Source organism: Nilaparvata lugens, unplaced genomic scaffold (assembly GCF_014356525.2).
Source record: "Nilaparvata lugens isolate BPH unplaced genomic scaffold, ASM1435652v1 scaffold4637, whole genome shotgun sequence".
NCBI lineage: Eukaryota > Metazoa > Arthropoda > Insecta > Hemiptera > Delphacidae > Nilaparvata > Nilaparvata lugens.
The window spans coordinates 1-22,969 of record NW_024090733.1 but is presented as its reverse complement, the minus strand read 5'-3'; the positions used below and the strand labels follow the sequence as shown (position 1 = coordinate 22,969).

The 22,969-nt window shown below is 33.6% G+C and overlaps 1 protein-coding gene across 1 annotated transcript; it reads left to right on the top strand.

Annotated features, from left to right (window-relative positions):
• Positions 1 to 1,853: 1,853 nt before the first annotated feature.
• On the top strand, positions 1,854 to 4,402 carry LOC111044193 (thioredoxin domain-containing protein C13F5.05, mitochondrial). Its single transcript, XM_039444428.1, has 2 exons — positions 1,854 to 2,050; positions 3,595 to 4,402. Exons 1-2 carry the CDS (start codon positions 2,035 to 2,037, stop codon positions 3,843 to 3,845), a joined length of 267 nt encoding a protein of 88 aa, XP_039300362.1. The 5' UTR covers positions 1,854 to 2,034; the 3' UTR covers positions 3,846 to 4,402.
• Positions 4,403 to 22,969: the final 18,567 nt, after the last annotated feature.

Sequence of the window (22,969 nt, the reverse complement as noted above, 5' to 3'; positions counted from 1 at the left end):
ATTCAATCATGAATAATAAGAATTACAGATTTATTTCAAATTCTGGATGAAATTTGAATAATGATTAAGCATTGATAATGGATTGCACTGGCCTTGAATCAGGATTGATTCACTCTAAACATCCAGCTTGAATCCGACTCTAATTGATCTAGAATCACAATAGAATCGAGCTTGAATTTCGTGAAAGGTGTGCCAGGTGGCCTTGAATGGGGGGATTGCATCCAGCATGCGTTTCAAGCCTGAGTCAAGACTGCATCTCAATCCTGATTCGACCGTGCATCTCGGGCCTGAATCGAGCTCGCAACGCGACCTTGATTTTAGCTCGCAGCACCAGCCTGATTAGAGCCTGCATTTCGAGCTCGAAACTGGCTTGAACGATGTATAAACGGCTCTTGAATTTAACTCATTTCGAGCAAAACGCATGCGAATGAAATCTTGAATCAAGCCCTCACGTTTGACAAAATGAGCTTGTTTTGATTTCGATTCGAGTTGATTTTGCTGATTGGGATAAATCTTGTTTCTTTGAAATGTACGGTAATAAGTTATGTCATCAACGACAATAGAATAGATTAGAATAGATATTTATTTCATCAACACAATTGTAAAATACAATATATAGTTACACTTTTTACCAATTATATGACAATAGAAAGTACCATACAATAATTACAATATTCTTGATATTATATCAATACTATGATAAAAGTCTCTAGGAACAGTAAATTACAAAAAATATTTACTTCATAGCACGTTTGTTGAATATCATCTAATAATACAACAATAACTTCTAATAATAAGTGAAATTCTAGCAATATTTTAATAATATTTGTGATTCAAGGTGATGGTTTCTTGATCCATTCCGAGCTGCTATGTATTAACACACTTTTTTCTATGTATTTGAACATGCCATGCAGTCAAATATTTAGTAAATAATTAAAAACTTTCACTTACTGACTGAAGTAGTACTTTCAACCGTCTAGCGAACATTTTTCCGGTCGGCACTGTTGAAAATGATCGCTAGACAATCGAAAGTACTCCAGTCAGTAAGTAAAAGTTTCTAATTATTTACTCAATATTTGACTGCATGTCGTGTTTAAATACATAGAAAAAAGTGTATTTGTGATTCTTTAATTGAAAAGTCTCCCTTGAGTTACATTCTATTCAATGTTTTTTTCATGAGTCGTACTAAATCATTATTTTCAGGGGAAATGGGAAATTTGAACTAGGTTGATTGTTCTTTTGACTGTGTGACAAAATCACAAGCATACATAACACAAGCTTCAATTATTAGAATTAGGCCTATATCCACAGTAACCTAACTTGAGAATATATATATTTTTTCAATTTCACCGAACTCTCTCAAACGCTTTAAAGATAATTTAAAATATAATAGTAGTGGATAGATAAAATCTGGACGTGAGAGGATAGACATACAAGGACCTACCAAAATAAAATATAAAATACGGTATCATGTAATAGGCCTACACTTTACCGGTAATACTACTGTGTTATATGTACGAGTTGTATATGTACTGTGTTGTATGTAGTGAAATACCTAAATGCTGCTGATACATAAAATACTGTACTTACTTCACATATCGGTTGTCAATTATATAATTGTAGGCAATCAAATAATAAAAAATATAGATTTTCCTATATGATTTATTTTAGTAATAAATTAAGTATCCTCACAAATTTTCTCTAGTGGATTTTCAACTTTGTAATCATTTATCAAAGTGCATCGTATTAAGATTTGATAAAAAAAATTATTGCAAATTAAATTAGTGCAAATATTAGGTTTTTTACAAAAAGTTCAAATTTTATTGGCTACCGCTAAGTGAGTTATTAAATTTTCAGTCGAGTATTGACGTCCATAAACTGATTAATCTGAACCTGAAAGATCATGAAGATACATTTGTACCACCTCCACCATTAGCAAGTGGTGAGGGTGAGAGTAGTAGCGCACAAGAGATAATCAACTTGGACGAGTCAAACTTTGAAAGTGAACTGAAAAAGTATAAATTTACTTTAGTGATGTTCCATGCTCCATGTGAGTGTAATAAATTATTATTTTTAGTTGATAAAATATACGGTTATATTGTGTTTTTAGATTTATCGTGCGTGTAGGGTATACTACTAAAAGTTTCGAAGTTCAGACCACAAAGGTACCTATACCTCTTGGAACTTGGATTATTATATTTGCAACGTGAACTATTAACTTTACCAAATAGGCTACAACTGTATAAATCATATATTGGATGAAATAGGAAATTACTTTTAAATTTATGGTTAACATTCATTTGGTAGGCTATCCCATGAAATTCTCACTCATATTAATAATTACATACTGTCTAATAACTATTTCGATATACAGTAAACCTGGCCTCAAATTGTGTCATTTCATGAGATAGTGAAAATAAATATTGTAGGCTATGGAACGTTTCTTCTCATACACTGAAATATTTTATTCGAATACTGAATTTTAATGAATTTATCGTACTAAGAACCGATAGTCTAACTTTAATTGGTATAGAATGAATTTCAACTAAATGAGTGAGTTGTGTATAAGTGCAGACTGTCTATTTCAAATTTTAAATCAAACTCGCTTCAGATTAATTTTGATTTTGGTCACTTTTATCTTTTAGAAAAATTCGCATAACACATTATTAAAGGAAGCAGCTCGCACATGAAATATCTGTTCGTTTATTGGATTACACGAAACAACATCCTCATATCTACTGGGTGTCTATAAATGAATATCGGGGTTCTAACGCTTTATAAGATTTATTACATTATACTTACAGTTATTAATGATATGTCAAATGAAATAGCAACTCAAACAGTTTTATATACAAGCTTACAAGTGTTCTATGTGAGCACCATTTGACACACGGCACACATCAGTTACGTTCAACCAATCGCGTACTTCGTTATGCCAGTGAGGTGGCGCATCATCTTGCTCACCAACGAACAAAAACTGTTTGAGTTGCTCTTTCATTTGACATATCATTTATAACTGAAAGTATAATGTAATAAATCTTATAAAGCGTTAAAACCCCGATATTCATTTATAGACACCCGGTATAACCAGATGGTTTGCTTATTAGTAACCATAATATGGTTTATTATGTCACAACTCATCAAATATGACATTGTATGATCAAATATGAAATAATTGTGGCATAAAATCATTTTCATAAAGAATCATGATTGATAATAATAGTGTTCCAAAATTATCTGGATTTTCTAAAAATGTGCAAATTATGCTTAAAAGTGAGTTATTTTATTTCTTCAAACTCACATTAATTTCATTGTCTTTTTTCGTCTTGAATAGAAATAAGAATAAAAATCTAAGTACCCTTTTGAAAAATTGTTTACTCACAACATGTTTCGGCTATGATGCCATTATCAAGTAGTCTTGACTTCAAGTCTAGAGTAAACAATTTTACAAAAGTGTAGGCTACTTGGATTTTTATTTTACATTTCATTGTTCGATATTTCTATCTCGATATTTAAACTAATAAATTAATATTGTAAGAGAGTCTTTCAATCATCTATATATGAAGCTTTCTCACTTGAACAGTTTTTCCACAGGGTGTAAATTTTGCAAAGTCATGAAAACAATTTTTTATCAACTATCTCAGGAAATTCCAAGTGATGTAGCCAGGCTGGCTATGCTCGATGGAGATGAATTTCCTGATGTTGTTTTAGACCATGACGTTCAGGTATTTCCTACTCTCAAACTATACCGTCGAGGTGTATTCGTGGAAACCTATGATGGTTCAGGTGAATACTCCAGTCTACTAGAATTCATTCGATTAAACACCGCGAATAAAGTGAAATGATCGAAAACACCTACCGTAGTAGGTACCTAGCGTAAAAATATTAGGCCCAAAACAGCACTTTCAAAATTCAATTGTAAACTTCATAGGACTTTGAACCTTTTCTCTGTTGTAACTGGTAGTGATAATCCATTTCATGTAGTCGAATATATAAAAGCAATGTACGGCCTAAGAAGAATGGCCAAATAATAATAATATCAAGGCTTGAAATTAAAACTCTGTCTAAATTTCTTTAATGTTATTGAGTCCATTGTTTTATAATTTTATACCCGTTGCAATTGAAGGATGATCAATGTCCTATTTTAAGAACATTCCCACCAGTTATTATTATTTGCTGCTCTAACACCTAAAACAATGAAATTGAGTGTCTATTAATTTGATTACTATACTGTAAGTTGAGACTGAATTTTGCATCCGAGTATTATCATAATATTATATTTGTGTAATATTATGAGACTATACTAACAAACCATTTTCTCATCAGTGAAATTTGAATTGAGTTTTTTCATACTTGTAGACGAATAATATTTAATAAAATTAGCACAATGCAAGTAATCGTAGTAGCAGGCTACTTTTGCTTTTAAAAAATTTATAAAAGTTCGTCTACTTGTAGACGAATAATATTTAATAAAATTAGCACAATGCAATTAATCGTAGTAGCAGGCTACTTTTGCTTTTAAATACGGTACATTTTGTAAATTATCAATTGACCAGTTATTTATCACTTAAAATATTGTTAGAATGATGAAATTACACTTTTCTTCACCAGTGTTCGATTTTTGTATACAAATTCATAATGTTGCTACCTTTTTGTGCATTACTAAAAATATTTTGTTTGATTCTATTGAGAAATTTGACCTACTGTTTGTAAACTAGTCTTTTGTGATAAATTCTATCCTTTATGGAATTTTTATGGAATAGAATTACCTATCATCAATAAATAATTTATTAATCATTCCACTGTAATATTTTATTTATTCTTGAAATCACTTCGCTTATATGGGCTACTTAATTCAAATAAAACAATATAAAAACTTAAAGTAGGCAACTTAATTTTTAAGTTTTTAATAAAAGGGTATTAAAAGTTTTCATTTTGTTTTATTTATTCATTCTCCTTCTCAATAATGAATGCATCACTGAAAATTCATGCTTATGCTACATCTATGAATATTTTGGAAGTAGATATCAATCTTCTTCAGTGTACAATATAAAACAATTATTGATAGTATTTCCAAAGCTTTGGAAAACGTTAAAAACAGAGTACCTATTTATCAAAGCATGAATGTTTCAACGTTTGAAAAACAATCACAATTATTCATTGAAAAAAGATGTATCAGTAAGGTATGGTAGTATGAATAATAATTGAAAATTCTAATTGAATAAATTGATCTGTCCTGTAGTTTTCCTACAGATTAAATTGACAAGTGTTTGAAATTTCAAATTGAATAAATTTATTTGTCCTGTATCTGTAGCTTTTCTGGATGTGCTAATTTCACATCAGAAACGGTATGATCATTTTAACTGGGATGAGAATCTGACTGTTCCCAAAATATATTATGTATTGATTTTGCATTAGACGTCAAACCATTACATTCTAGAGCCCTGTGTTATTTGTTGGAAGATTAATGAGGATGGATAGGGCCTACATAATTTCTCAACTCATTTTATTTTTACGCAGATGTTCTTATAAAAACCTTGTTATCAAGAGCAGTCGATTATATTACTTCGCAAAGTTCCATCAATCATCTTTTGTAATGACTGGATAATAATAAATTTCGATAAGCATTGATTGGAAAAGGCTGGCCTACATCGTTCAGCATCTTGAAGGCAACACTAATATGTGATTTTTCAAATGAATCTCTTCAATCTCTTCTCGTTGAATCCGAAAGGAATTTGAACAACAACAAAGTATTATCATGGAATCATTCTGCAGCATATATTTAATCAATTTGTGGCTCTGCAGAACTACACAGTATCTATTATAACCACAGTATGGCCATTGACGCTTTTGATTGGCTAGCTTGATCACGATGTACAAATCCGCCATTAATATTTCAAAACAAACTTTATAGTTCTATATTATTGCTTAGGAAATTTGGAACCTATCACTTCTTTTACCGATTGGAAACATATTATATGAACTTCTGGTGAGTTTGGTATACCATTTTCGAATGGTAATTGATTATACTTTAATATAGAACAATAAAGTTGATTTAAATAACTCTTATAAAGCTTAAAACATCAATTTTTATTCCTTGGGCTCCTCGCGGACCACTTCCAGAACTTTCGCGGATCACTTTTTGGGAACCACTAATCAAGATAAATAAGCAGAGAGATAGATTTCAAATCTATTGTATTTCCTTATCCAATTTATTGGATCGAACTTCTAATAATGTAATTTCAAAATATTTTGTGACTTAATTGAATTTGAAATTTTATTAAATATTTAAATCACGGTTGAATATTTTTTAAACTTTTTCCCGAGAAGAGAAGATTCCAAATATTTTTCGTACCTATTTCATAATGTAGCTTATAGTGGATTATAAGTAAAATCGCTAGCCTTTTTCTTATTATAGCATATTTACGTGATTACTTTGATATAATCTCTTTCAGTTTTTTTTATATTCCCAATATAGTTCTAGAGCTTGAAATAGTAAACTGTAGATAATAGCGAGTAAAAATGAAAGGTACCCAGTTAACGTAACCTGAAAGCTGAATCTTCAAGAAATTACTACCTCATAAGCTTTTGAAATATGTTATGATATTGTAATATATTTTGTTCCATTGACAAAAAAGATCAAGTTCTCAATTATATCTGTAGAAATATGATGAAATTCTCATGATAAATTGATAACATAATATTTATATACATTTGTATTATTAGGTGACAGCTAAGAAGTCTGACAAAAATATTATAAAGCACAACATTGAATATAAACTGTTCTAGCCATAGTATTACTGTACTTGATGAATTTAATAAACATGTAAGCAATTGAAAAAGAAAACACAAAACCCATAACCATTATTATTATATATTCGGTGATATTTCAAATCTGCTGAAGTTATGTTCCAATACCACTGCTAGTAGCTAGTATCTCATAATATCAAACAGCTATTGAACAATTTATTGAACATGTTATGGGTGGGCTACTCAGGACTGAAGAGAATCAATTATAGTAGTAAAGACGCCCGCACTTGATTACGGTGAAGTATTCCATAAAATGTTTTATCCAATTGAGCCACAAAAAAAATTTGAAATTAGATTATTAGAAGGTCAATCAAATAAATTGGATGAGGATGACTCTTGATTCATAACAAATAAGCTAATTTTATTTTATTTATACTTCATTTTAATTTAACGTTATTGTGAATAATTTTGTTTTGATTTGGCACCTGCTGAAAAACCAACGGGTTTAGCAGGACCCAATGTAAAAATGTTTTTCCAATAAAATTGATTGACTGAATACAATGAAATTGAAATCGATATTTCTGCATATTTATCTAGATCAGTGGTTCCCAAAAAGTGATGGTCCGCCAAAGTTCTGGAAGTGGACCGCGAGAAGTCCGAGGGAAGAAAAATCTAATGTTAGTGTTATTATTCAAATTAACTTTACCGTATTGGTTTATATTATTAAAGTATATTCAATTTCCCTTCGAAAATGTTATACCAAACTCATCGGAAGCTCGTCAAAATATGATTCCAATCGGTAAAAGAAGTAGTGATAAATTCCAGATTTTCAATGCAATAATATTATAGGATAAGTTTGATGAAGGAATAAGATAAGTTTGTTTGGAATCTCAATGGCGGATTTGTTCCACGTGACAGTCAATGGCCATACTGTGGTTATATACTGTATGCAGAACCATCACACACCAGTATTATAATAATTATTACAATCATTGTCCAATATGTCAGAAATGAAATGAAATTTTATTCCGATAATAGACTGAAATCGATGGAGTTCTCTATAATAATTATTAATACAATAAATTATAACAATACTGGAGGCCAGTAGTACATTATCATAGCCTGAGAGAAAGCATCTCAAATTAAATAATCATTCAACTAGAATCATTATTTCGAAAATTTTCTTGAAATGTGAAGCCTTTATTTGTATCCTTATATCACACAAAATATACTACACAATGATACACAAAACACAATATTCATTAAAATGATTGGTGAAGGACCAACAGGCACAGCCCAGAACTGTTCTGATTCAACACCAATTCCAGAAAATAGTTATGCTTATATTTTATTATATAAAATTATCTTCCATTGTTTTCACCAAACTAAGGAGAATCTAGGAATTCAACACTCCATTTCCAGGAGTTTATATCCTTGAAAGTTATCCTTATATGAGTCAAAGTCGATTGCGCTCATATTATCTAAACGAGAAAAGAGTATGAAAGTGGAATGTTTGTTGTGATGGCTTTGCTTTCAGACAAGCATTTAATTAGGATTGGGCTGACAGTTCGGGGTCGGAGGATGGGGGACGGAGGATGGGGGACGGAGCTACAACTGGTTGGGCAGATTGAAAGCGGGTTCGATCGGCGTCGATACCCTCGCAAAACTTTCAATGGAATTCAATCGACTCGCCGGCCGAATACCTCCAGCCTTGAAGTCTTCAAGTCGATTTCGGGGCGAAATACTTCCGTCTGTAAGTAACTATTCGAATAGCTTAGCTACAACATTGATTTCCGTGGAGACAACAAATAAGAAATACCATGGTATCTTTCCATGAGACTTTATTTGGATTTTAGTAGCACAATGAACTATAGCCTTGAAAAGAATACCTACTTCTAATTTTACGGTTGTTGTCGATTCATTCCTAGAGCTTTGAGAGGAAATCATTTTCCTGCATTTCCCTTTTACTTTTAGGATTATATGAATTGAATGGTTGAATCAATGGAGCATCGAAAACTTCATGACGACAATTCTGGATGAGGAAGGCTCTTTGTTTTCTATTATGATCTAATGATAATTATCATACAAATGAACGTTGCTACTACATTCTTTGGAAAAATACTTGATATTTTGAATCTCTATTTTTGTTTGTGGCACTACTAGGTAGATTGAAAGGTGTAAAATGAGGTGTAGTCAGAGTCGCTCCCCTAAAGGTGCGAATTGAGCGTGTGAGTCACGTTTTAGCTTACGGCTTCGATCAATGCCACTGGCAATGATGGAAATATTTGGATGTTATCGCGCTGAAACTCGATCGAGACTTAACCGTTCTGTTTACTCCCTCGCTTGACAGTGTTTGAGTTACATGAAGCTCGATCGCGAGTGCAACCTAAACTGAAACCTAAACATGGATCTGACCGTTCTGTTCATACCGAAGTCGACCATGTAATCAATCTATGATGAATACAACTGAAAGAAATATCATAACTTGTTTTGAATTAGAGTACTGTAAGTACATATTGAATTCATCAAAATGAGTTATAACTGCTTACGAAATTGTGTTACAAAACGTTCCGGTCACATATTGCTCTGGAAATTACCGGTACGTTTTCTCCTTGAATTTTTGGCAATAAACATTTAATATGCAGAAAACGATTTCACAGCTCTTGCCAACGTCCACTAAAATTCATGTATCAATGTATTTGCACGAATTTCATAACATAGAAGTGAGTTTAGCATTGCTAGTATATGTTACAAATGGATTTTATAAAATCGTCTGAGGTTCCCATCTTGAAGGAAAGATATGCTCAAGAGGTTCAAAATTGTCCTGAAAATGATACAGCATACCTGCTTAGAATATGAAATTATGTAGTATGAGAACTGTACATATTTTTAAGGCTTTTAGGAATTTTTCATCGTTAGGCTAGTCGCATATTGAGATGCGACGCGACGTGACGTGACATATGACATAATCCGAGTCTTCTAGATGAGTTTATACTTAATATGATCATATTATTTACATTGAGACGAAGCTAGCACGTGTGAACATTATGATATTAACTCATCTAGCAGATAGGTCACGTCGCGTCTCAATATGCTACTAGCCTTAGAACTATTATGCCTTAGATCTATATTCATGAAACTATAGAATTTAGAATTGCCAGTACCTAGCAAAATGAAAAACTAACTGTCCAGTTGGAAAAACTTTATCAAAGCAGAACAGTTTGTTAGAAATTAGAGACTGAGTAACTGGATAAGAGAATTTAATCAAAAGGGAGTCAAGTTGGAAAATGGGAAAGAGCTTTGTGAAAATGAAAAGACTTTGTATGCACTTAACTGGAAAAGGTAATCTGATTATCTGCTGTTTAAAGCTTGAATAAACTTTTCAACCCCAAAACGTTTGAAAAATGCTTAGCAGAACTCATTAGATAGTTTCATAAAGTAAACTCACAGCAAATTCAAGGTATTTTATCTAATTTGATGAATTGAGTGGGCTAGTTTGCTATGAATTCAAGTGGAATTAAGGCGAGCGAGACGAAATTAATATTCATGAAGGAGCCTGTTTCTTAAACTTGAGTTGTTTTCACTCCTTATGAAAACCTATTCTCACCCTATAACAAAACTTCTCCACCTACCCTAAAGCCTTCTCCGTTCCCTTCGCGGCACTTACTGAACGCACTCCAATTTACATCTGTAAATTTATATCTCCTACGTTATCGTCTCATTCGTAGTCTGGAAGCAAGAGTGCAACGAATAAGCTGAGGAATTTGTTACATCCTCTCCTTCCTCCAAGATATTCATCTCCCAGGTGTTTTATGCGTAATCTGTCCTTGAAAACTCAAATTTATTCTTACTTTATCCTTCTGGATAAACTCTTTAATTTGGAATCCTCCACCAATTTCCAGACAGATTTTTGAACTTATTCCATTCTTTAGTATGAGCAATTCAGAATTTCCTATAATTCTCTCCACAAAAACCATAAAGGGAGGTTTCGTGAAACTGAAGAAATGAAACTAATCTAGTAATGGCTTTCGCTCTTGCTTGCTATGTCAACATCTTTTTCTTCTGTGATCGTAGGTACCACTTTTTACAACCGTTACCGAGTTCTTCTACTTGACATCTATTTTTGGCTTCAGGTAATAATGCTTTGCCCCCAATAGGATCGTCTGGAGAAACAGACAGCGTGCGGGTGCTTCCTGTTTTGATGCTATCAGTTATAGTTTCTCTAAGCTTGATTTGAACTAAGTTAATTAGGTAATTAAGTGAAGACGTGAAATTCAGTAGTAAATATCATGTAATATCTCTGTTAAGAAAATGTTTAGTTGAAAAAATATTAGTTTCAAAATGGAACTGAAACAAAGCAGTGTTACTATAAAGTTATGGAAACTTTCATTATCAAGTTTCAATCGATTCATTATGAACATCATCAATCTTTATCTGTGCATTTGTTATTTCGGTTTTTTTCTAATTTTGAACACCAATAAATTTCTATCACATCTGGAGCTTGAAGTAGGGAAGAGGCATACAGTGTTTTGGAGAAATACTTGCTAAACATGCATTCCAAAAGTTGCTTGATTTTGCACTTCTTTTTTGGATTGAATTGAATATTGCTAATAATAGTTTACTGCTAACCATGTTATTTATTTCTAATTGGTGAGATTGATGAAAAAGATCTTCATTGATCCATATCAGCTTATCATAGGAACTGCAGCAGAGAATAAAAAATATTTACTCCAGAAAATTGCCTGTAATATGCTATTTCAGTTATTCTATATTCTATTCTATTCTACAGTTATATTCTATTCTATTATAATAAACTTATTTGTGCAAATCTTAAAAGATTACTAGTTCATTTATATAATCGTACAAAGAAATGCACGTTTCGTTTATATGGATTTTTCTAATCTCATTCTATCGCTTTGAGCTTGGAGCAATAATGTATAGGGAATTCAACACAGGGAGATTTCGATAGAAAGCCTGAATGAGGGTTAGTTAGTGATAAGGGAGCTGATTGAAGCTTCGGAGCCAAGCATCCGAAGTAGATTCGGGAGGGTTCGGCGAATTCGGGAATCAGTGACGGAAGGAGGGCAGGAGGGGTGACCCACCAGTGACAATCATGACGTTGCTCCAGCTCTGGAGTCAGTTATCCCCGCGACGTGCAACAGAAAGGAGGCCATGTGTTGTGTCGCGTCAGCTACTCATTATAGATGGTTGAATATAACCAATTCGTTGAAAAAATAATAGTAAAAACAACTTTTTAAACCATCATCTTCTGAATTCTTTTCTCCAAACTTTTCAGCGGTGTAAATGAACATACAATTGACTTCAAAAAGTTGGGAAACTAGAACAAAACCAATTGAGTATTTATTACAAGTGAGTTTAAAAGAAATGAAAATATTAGTGAAGAGACCGATTTCTTCTGCTAACTATATGAATTTTAGCGGTTTAATAATATAGTTAGTTGGTAAGTATCAAAAAAGTACCTAGATAACTATTTATTTAATTGTTGGAATACCAATTCCAATCAGAAAATAAAATTATATGTTGAATCTTATCCACTACCAGCATTGGAGCTCAACTAATTTAGAACGGATTTAGTGTAACTCAATCCAATATGTATCTAATAATAATAATTGATTTTTGGATTACTTTTTATATTTTCCGAGAGAATCAGAAAAATGTTTAGCAGTTAATTAGCGATAGCTAATGAGCTAATTAGTGTTTAGCTAACGAGAGAGAATCAAGCTCCATTTCCTGAATAGAACAATATGTATCGATCTCTGGTGAGTATTATCATCAATTGTGACTAATCAGGTGACTAATTAGGCAACCACATTAATCACTCACTAGATGATTCCACAGAGGATAGAGCTAAATAAAATATATGCCATTTATCTTTAGCATTGAATGCTAACTTCTAACTATCACTATTACCTTGGTTATACCATAGTATAAGTTAGAATAACTACCAAAAGTTATGAATTTAGAATTTTTTAGAGTCTATTTAGTACGTTACTTTGCTATATTTACTTGCTATACCGTAATTGATTGATATCGAAATGATTTCTATCAGTTCAAAATTAGTCAAATGTCAGAACAATAAACGGAACAATGACAATTATTATCAACAATCGCCGACTTTCAACGCTTTAATACACTTCAATACATCGAATGATAAAAAATACAATAGAAAGACAATTATTGCAATAGAATAAGCTATAAAATGTCACTTCAAAACGGTAACCTACATAGAATGGCGGCTCGTTGTTTTCACGTCTCCATTTGTATCGACTTAATTTGGAATGAATTGGGATTGGAATTGAAAACCAATAAGTGTGGAAGTGGCGTTGAATCCAAAGCTGTCAAGTAGTCGAGTAGTGCAAAGATTGCAATGATTGATGGAGAGTTGCCTCTCACCTGTCCAACAGAGCAATTTACTAAACTGCAGAAGATAAAAAATATAGAAACAAATTCTCATAATAATTCTTGAAACTGTATTACAGATTATCTCATATTCCAAAACTTCATATAACTCCCGTGATTTATTAGAGAAAATTTTTAGAGAGCATAAATTATTTTGATTGGAATAATTCTTCGCAGAACACGTGGAACTCATATTCTGACTACAGAGAAAACATACAAATCGCATATGCTTCATAGGCTTTATGGTATTACTTTCTTCCAATAGTTTCTGATTTTTTTCAAATATATACTGTATTCTACGGTGTAGCAAGTGAGAAGACGCATCGGGGATCAGCGACTTGATTGCAAGAACTTAGACATCTCACGTGTTGATGAGTCTAAAAATATTATATTTTGAGATCTTTCAAGCTGGATTCGGTTGAGAAGTTAATTTTATTTTTCCATGTGTTAGGAGATGTAGGAGACTGGAGACCGTCACAAATATGCAAGAGAAGCATGTTTTGAATAGTTATTTTCCAAATTCTTCTATAAATCCTTGATCCTTTTGGGGTGAAATTTTCAAAACCCGGTGATAGCATCTCTTTGAAAATTCTGACTTCTGAACGGAATTCAATGTTGTGGTTTGATGCAGAGTAGAACAAAATATATTATCTTCACAAGAGTTTGAGTTGAGACGAAGTTTGTGTTTAGTTTGCTCGATTCACAGGTTTTTCTCTCACTCTCTATCAATCTATCTCTCTCTCTCTCTGTCCTTCTCTCTCTCTCTCTCTCTCTCTCTCTCTCTCTCTCTCTCTCTCTCCTCTCTCTCTCTCTCTATCTATCTATCTATATCTCTCTCTTTCTTACTCAAGGAAAACGCACTAGATTCATGCAATTGTGCTGAAATAGAACCACGCAGCTCACTTTAGAATCATATTACATGATGGAAGCTGCTTCTTGGCATCAAATAATTCTGAGATAAGCTTCTCAGGCTTCGCATCAACCTATCTTGAACGAGTTGATGCAGCTGCGAACAAAAGGAAATTCCTTCATCCGTTTTCCTCAATCACACTTGAAAATCAGCGGCGCTGACTTACTGCTGAAATGCTTGTTTACGTCCTCTGGGGACGACTGCAATTGACGGATTCATTTAACAATAGATGAATAGATGAAAAGTCTCCGGCAAAGTTTGAAGCTTGGACTGGTCTCAAGCTTAAGCTGAAAATCAACTTGTGAGTTGCTGCCCTCACTTTTATAAGAATCAAAAGTGTCATGAACAATTTTCTTCCATCAGAAGACTACAAACATGAGAGAGTTCTTCATCGAAAAGTTTACTCTGGGATAACATGGAGAAATCATAGAGATAGGGGTGTCTTATGCTATCTTTTTTCTATGGGGATAGTAAACTGGACTGTCACTTCCTCATTTTTGTAGTTTGTGTACGTTTCAAAACAAACGAGTTGTAGATTCAAAATCAATATTTTATTTGTTCGTTCAATTCACATAGAATTGAGAGACTATGAAAGTAAGAAATAAGAGGTTGAACATTTTTCAGAAGAGTATTCGACCATCCTATTCTGAATTCGGTTTATCAAATAATATGTCATCTCAATTCCGTAACTCAAATTCATAATTCATTCCACAATATTTATCCTCAACCCTTACTGAAATAAATCTGTTCACCAACCCGATTGGAGAAGATAATGGGAGTGATAATAACAGAAAAATGTCTTGGTAGCCCACTCTCCTCAAGTCAAGAATGAAGAATCGAATTCAACATGAAAAACATATTTAACCTTGTAGTTTCTTTTAAACGAATAAATTAATGAGGTCCATACCATCTATTGACCATCTATTTGTTAGAATGAATCTCTTGAATCTATGATAGAATGCAGAAGAATAAATAATTGAAATGAGTTCCTTTCCAGTTGAGTCTTGCATCCCTTATCCTCTGGAGTCTCAAGCTCATTGATATAATATAAAGGAAGAAAATTCTATTCATTTCAATAAAACCTTTTTAAAATTGTTTTTCTCTCATATGGTATAATTAATTCTAAAGAAATCCACCTATTGCCTTACTCTCTGACTTTCCTTCTCTTGACCGTATAAAGAGACAATCATCCAGAGTTCTTTTACTGTATTTCACAATATTCTGCCATCAAAGTTTTATCTATATAGTTTATATTATATTATTATATATAGTGTTTATGGATTTCTCTGTATTAAAAATTCAAATTCAAATTGGTTTATTTATGACATATGACATATTTACAAAATATAACAGTTTTATGGATTACATGAATAATTCTCCCTGCCTACATACAAATAAAATCTATATACAGATTTATATGCAATCTGTTTCTAGTGGGATAGTAATGTTGAATTTCATTCAAGACAAAGTTACTTTTTTATAAAGATGAGTAATTTTTTTATAAATAATTGTTCAATATTTAAAACGATATAAACTATATTTGTATTTTTTATATAGAATGTCCATTCACATTGTTTATGGAGAGTTTCTCAAAGCAATTAATTTCAATTTAAATCTTTCCATGACGATGAGGTTAACTCATTGAATACGTCGAAAACAATAATTTCATTCGATTTTAGAAATCAAATGAAAAAATTCTATTCTTGGGACAGATAAATAACTCAAAAATATCTGATGATAGTATCACTCCAACACGATCTATCGTTCCAGTATATTGAGTAGCAATCTGTGTAAATCCCTCGACCTTACTTTAACAGGTTTACTTAATTCCCAGAGGGCCTCGAACCGGCGCTGGCATTGGGACGTCGGCCCCGCATGCAACGTGACGAGTAATTAATTGCCAACACTTCGCAATCCGATCGAACTCTGTCGTCCAGAATTAAGGAGGCACTGAAATATATAAAATCGGACATCGCGTGGCTCAGGGTAGGGTTGGTGTGCTCGTGTGACCCCCATCCGAATTAAATCCAATAGCCACTCTGTCAGGCCTGATATGCTGACATTGAGTTCACTTTGATGAGTTTCAGATTGGTTTCACATGAATAAAGGTTTCATTGGTTGTTCTCAAACGTGACTTGCTTTAAGGCCGTAGTTGAAGTTTCAAATTTCCAAATATACAAATCACCTGGAAATTGACATTAATTTTTGGATCTCCAAGAGCAATGATAAATCAAGGATTTTGCGTGTTTTTATCAATCAGGTTTCCAAAAACCAACTCAACAGTAAATTAGGTTTCGAGAATTTTCATCTCTTCTAACAATCCTTCAAAATAGCAAGGATTAGTCCCACTGGAGTTTTAAAATATTATGATCTACGTTTTCCTTCTTCTAATATATGAGTTTGGGCCACGTGGACGTCAACCTATGACAATATAAAGATTATATTTTTTCGGTTTGACTACTCTTGAGAATGCTACTTTGCATTCTATAGATAACACTGCAATAGAGTATAGCTGTCAAAAAATTAAATTCTCGTTCCACAGGAATTCCTCACCATCAATCTAAGTAGTGTTCTGCAAACTGGTTGAAATACTTCTCCATTATGGTTGACCCCCTACATTTTGATACTATTAGGATCCATTTCATGAATTATTCACTACAGTCTCATTCAACTCTGCCATATTTATTTCACTAATTGATTGTCATTCTCGATGATTGCTATCCTTGAAACTTTCAAAGTTGGAGTTGATTTCTACAAAAACCCAAGTTGAATCAGGTTTTTTTTACTTCTACGCAATTTTATATTCTCATCAGATCTCGAGAGAAAAATAAATATTCCAATCACATGGAATGTCATATTCTTGTAAAAAAATGAACGCAGTTTCTCTGAATCTGGAAAGAGTGGAACGTGAATGTGTGACCCAGAACTCATTCTCTACTAATGATTCTTGCGAGAATAATAATGTTGCCAATATGATAATTCCGAATAGTTCACCAAAAAAACTTGACAAAAATAATTGACGAGTTTTGAAAAGTATGACTCTCAAGCATCATGGGAATCCTAAATGAGAACAAAGATAATAATTGAATTTCGGACGAAGAAAGGTATATTATTACTTCTTCGTAAATTCGTAAGCACTCAATATACAACCCCATCTCATGGAACTCATTTCTCAAGAAGTAGCCACTTTAATTGAAGCAGAGTCTCTGCTTCCAAAATTTCTTCCTTTCTTCCAACAAATTCTTCATCTTCCAGACGAATGGTCTCGGAATTTAATATTTCTCCAGAGCTCCTTGACCTATCTCAACTGTCTGCTCGCTTTGAAGCTCTCATTCGCTTCAATAACATTGTTCTTCATATTGCACAAACTGAAACAATATTTGCCCTATCATTCAAAACAATAATAAATCAACTACGAGATATGTGGATGTGGTGAGATATTTGATTCTTGAGAAAAGTTGTCAGCATGAAAAATTACTTAAGAGACTACTGAGAACCAATTCTTTGAAATTGGAAGAAACTTATCAGTTGAATAAGTTTATCATCAGTACTACTCTCGTATTTAAGCTGGTGGCTGAGGAAAATACAAAAATAATAAAGTTCAATCACAATCCAATTAGATACTTGTATCTGCCACATGATCCACAGCACATGAATGCGTATAATATCCTCAACACTAAAAACTAATTTGTTTTATTCTATTCCAAATAATTCTTATATATAAGTATTCTTCGGTGATGAATTCATAACTAAAAATATAGAATGGTCTTCTAAGTAACCATGATGACATGCTATGCCCTCCTGCTTCACCATCTCCTTCAAATATACGAATTATAACTGTCTAGCTGTCGTCGTCTTGTTACAGGGGTAGGCATTAATACCTGCTCCGCCTTCAAACATTCTCCCACCTTTTTCTTGGTCTGCCAATACTGCTCCTCCCTTCTGGCTTGTAAGCAATGCCAGCTTTGGGCATTCTTCCGTTTTCCATTCTCTCAACATGTTCTCTCCACTGTCGTCGATTCTCGTCAACCCGATGAGGTATAGAGATCACATTTAGCTCTCTACGGATATCAATATTATAAAGCCTGTCATCTCTGATGCATCCCTTCACTGACCTTAAAAATCTCATTTCGGCCGCCTGTAACTTACTCCACTCCCTCCTCTTTGGTACTCAGGTTTCAGAGCCATACAAAAGTGTAGGGACGGCCATTACTTTATAAAATTTGAGCTTTGTCTCTTTTCGGGCATTATAGTTCCGCATATGTACTGGAATCTGTTAATTTTTGTATTCAAGTCATGTCTTCCTCGTATGTCTCCAACGGTTATTAAGAAACCTTTGCAGTGACATTTCTGATGAGCCTAAAAATTCCTGGAGCACTCATGGTTCAGCTTATTACTGATAATAGTATTACCGTGAGTGTGTCTAAAAGTTATAACATTCTTCTCGCTCAACATATTTGCAATCAAGAGAGAAGAGTTCAGAGAGCTTTGTGATGAAAACGCTCTGCTCTTGGAGGGGTAACATTCTCGTGAGTATATTTTCTGCTCTACTTGTGGAAGAGGGTATCAAATTCCCTTTCTCTGGATCTCTAGATCATAATATTGTAGTCATATCATACTTATATAGAAATTATCAACAAAGCATTTGAATCCACTATTCCATCCATATATGAATCCCTCGAATCTATTCGAACAGGAAAATAGAGTCTTCTGATGTTTATCGTGCAATACTGGAGTATACTGGAGTATGGATGATATTCATCTTTGAAAACAATCTCTCACTAATCATCCGGAACAAAGCCTCTCGAATGAATTCCCCATAAACTTTATTCCAGTAAGAAATCAGAATATGTTGGGCTGCAACAGAATCAGAGGCACAATAGAGATCTTCATGATTGTTTGCTCAAGAGGCTTTGCGCTTTGTTTTGATGGAATCAATCGAGCTCACAAGTCGCACCACAAAGCGCCTATTCTCGAAAACTGTTATCTTTGATTCGAAGAACTGCTCTCGACTCGTGAACAAGCCAAAAGCGCTTTCAGAGCTTTTCATGAGAAGTTTCTTTGTTCATTTGTAACATATAAAACCTCTAAGCACCTTAGGTAATCTTCTGATAATTAGTTTCAACTCACAAGAAATGTTATTTGTTGATGTTCTGTGAATAATGATTATTTTCTTGGAATTGAAAATCGGCTTATAATATGAGATTTCTCTGAATTTGGCATTAGAAGCTGGCTGAAAACTCAAGCGAATCTTTTGATATTTTCATCATAACAACGACATTACATCACTGTCCAACTCATTTTAGTTGTTGATATTCTGTGAATAATGATCATTTGGAATTGAAAATCGGTTTATAATATGAGATATTACAACAACAACAACAACAACAACAACTAACGATTGGATAAATACCAATATTAAATTATTGTTGACAAAGAACTCAGTACATCGACAATTCATTCAACTAATTCGGTACTGATAAAATAATTATAATCATTTTTTTTATTGATAATAAATTTCATCAACTAATCATAAACTGACTGAAAAAAGTACTTCAATTTCCATGAATTCAATTAATATAATTATATAAATCTAAAGTGTAGGTCATATTTTATCTAAATTCACAAAGAGTTCGATTCTTGTTGGCAAAAATCATTGTTATTTCACTAAAAGATAGGATAAAATGAATAGTTGCCCTTCCAGGGGGAGCTTTGACAACCCACAAGACTCATTTTTCATTTACATAAATATCGAAAAAGAGCATAGGACCTTATTTTTTTGTTCAGCTTGCCAAAATACCCCTCATTTCAATATTAAAATTTTCGACTGACTGTACAGTGAGTCAATCATTCCAACAAGGCTTGAATGATTTTGAAACTGTAATTAAATAAAAATGGCAGAAAATAATTATCATGTAAATATCAACACCTTTAATTAAAGACATATTAACTGCATGCGTTTTCATATTGCCGATACAGCATTCATTTTCATTATTATAAATACTCCCTCCCTATACGATTCTCCCTATAGTTGTCAAAGTCCATCTATGGAGTTGAACTAAAACCCTTCGAGAGGAATAAACGAATGACAGCATCCAAACAACTGTGAAGGAGTTTGTGATCGGGCAGAATTCTCACATCATGACAATGTAGCTAAACATCGTAGGTGTGAGAGAGAAAGAGTTGTCGGTTAGAACACATGAGAACAGCCAGCGCGCTTTGAAAGCCTTCTTTCTCTCTTGCTCTCTCACGGGATAACACGTTGTAAGCACTACAAAACTAATGGAATTCCATAACGTGCTTCGGGATATCGTCAGATAATCTTCCCGTTGCTAAGAGATGTTTAGGAATTTCGTCCAAATATTCTCGATTAAGAGAGCTCTTCCAAGCCTCTCAATGAGGGTTCCTTCTATGGGTTTCGCTATGATACAAGCCTGCGATGATTTTCCCTCTGAATGCCTGTGACAAAAGAATATATCTTCGCACTTATATACAATATAATTAATATATACAATATAACAATATAATATATACAATATAAATTATGTTGGACTGGATACTTCTTATACCATTCAGAAATTTTTTCCCATGCTCAGAAAAGCTGTGATCGAAACATAACTAATCGTCATTGATAACATTTGATTTTCATCTTCCGATCAACATTTTGATCGCTCAAAATGCTCATCATTATCCCATTACAAGCGGCACTTTTGAAGAACAACGATAAAGATTATAGGAGAAAATTATCTTCTAGACAATAGTCTTTAGAGAATCAAGATAGACTGAACAATGTCTAGTCTATCTTGATTTTTAGATCTCTATTCTAGTGGATGTTCAGTAAAAATGTACTAAATAATGTTCACTACTGAGTGAATGTTTAGTGAACATCTACTAAAAATATACTTTATCACAATAATCATCTTTTGAGAGTCTTTAGAACTGCGTACAGACTCACGCACTGGGCAACAATCCAATGAAACAAATGGCGAGGCCATACGAGAGTGTTTTCCCAGGCGTTTTTCAAACTAGTTGGTATTCATGGAATTTTATCAACCTCTTATTCTATAACCAGCCCCTTCCTTTAACTAACCACTATCTCAGTTACTCAAAGAAATATTTGTGCTGTGAGTTTCTGCATGTCCTCTTTCCTTTTATCAAAAGAGTAATCTCTTTCAATGCTGTGGAGCTAGTATTCACAAGTTAGCACTTCATATACACATACCTATAGTGAGGGAAGATGTGAGGGTATTAAGTGAGGGTATTATAGTGAGGGAAGATGCAGAGTATGGAGAAGATCTTTTGATTTGATGAACTCTCCGCTAACGCTGAATAAATCCTGATAGTGGAGACAAGGTTGAAACGCCTTTCAATTCGAAGCAAATTAGCGAGAGTGTCGTCATCCCATTCACCTGCGGCTTGATTCATGAAGCTGCGAAGCACGGATCGCTGACCGATAAGCGGCGACCAGCATCGTCTCAATTGACAACTTCATTCATTTCTGCAACTGACATTGCGTGAGTGAATAGAGTAATAGAGTTCAGCCTCAGTGCTTGCCATTGAAACGCCTTGCAAATGTTCCAGAGCGATATAATAAGTATTGGATAGGAGAGATAGTTAGTTACTCATTATTCAATTCAGTCAAATGTTATGGAATATGATGATTCAATTACGATTCTAGTTACTCATTATTCAATTCAGTCAAATGTTAACGAATATGATGATCCAACTACGATTCTAAGTTCTATATATGTTCTAAGATTGCTTTTCATTTGAATTTTTGTGACGATTGCCATCGTCTTGGAAATTAATCTAGTGATTACAGCTAACTCTTCATTTTCATTTTTATTCTTAATTTTCACAAAAGGATTGGTTACTTACTTACTTACTTACTCCTTGGCGCTACAGCTCATTCAGAGCCTTGACCTCCTTCAAAAAGCCTCTCCATTCGTTTCTATCGGCAGCCTTACGTCTCCATCCCCTGACACCCAGCTTCCTAATGTCGTCCTCCACATCCTCCAGCGAACGCTTTTGCGACAGACCGAATTTTGCGACATGGACCATTGGGGGGATGGGCACCCCTGCTTTTGATATACCTACTAATCGTAACTAAGTTGAGATAATTCTGTAGGTATTCTAACTATTAATTCTAGAAACACGATCCAGAATCAATCTTGAATTAGTTTGAACAACACGTAGTTTTTCGAAAAACAATCAATGTCTTTCATCAGCGATTGCTGATTTCTCTCAAATTTGTGTTGATTCAAAGTTTTTTTTGACTCTGTCGAAATGCGACCAAGCACCAAGCATTGACTGGGAGTAAATACGAATGAGCAAGCAGATCAGTGTTGAGTGTTGAGCGGTTTCCCACGAGACTAGCTGCATCTTAATTGCACTTTTTTAGGTTACGAGGGCTGCTCTAAGCCATTCCCTGTTGTGGGACTCTCTTGGCTATTCATGTCACTCCCATCCTATGTAACTGGAGCAATTTACTATTTAGTTCCTTCGCAGTGAACACCACCCTATAGATAGCGCTCAGCCTAACCTGAACCACCAGTTCCCAACTATGATCTCTCCATCCAATACGATTCATCACATTTTATATTTCTATTTGAAGAAATATTTCTATGAATAACTGTTTCTATAGTCCATATCCATGTTAGTATAGTTTGAAATACTCCTTACTAGTTTGCCAACATTTTCAATTTTTGGAGAAACATGAAACTTTGGATCGACGGTCTGGTGATCCCGACCTCAAACATTTGACGTGATTGTCCTCTGCATTCAATACTCAAGGTCAAGTCGAAAGGACAGATTCAGCCCTAACAGGACACTGGTAACAGAGTATCAATATCAATATCTGTGGATCATATTCATATAAATTTAAAATAA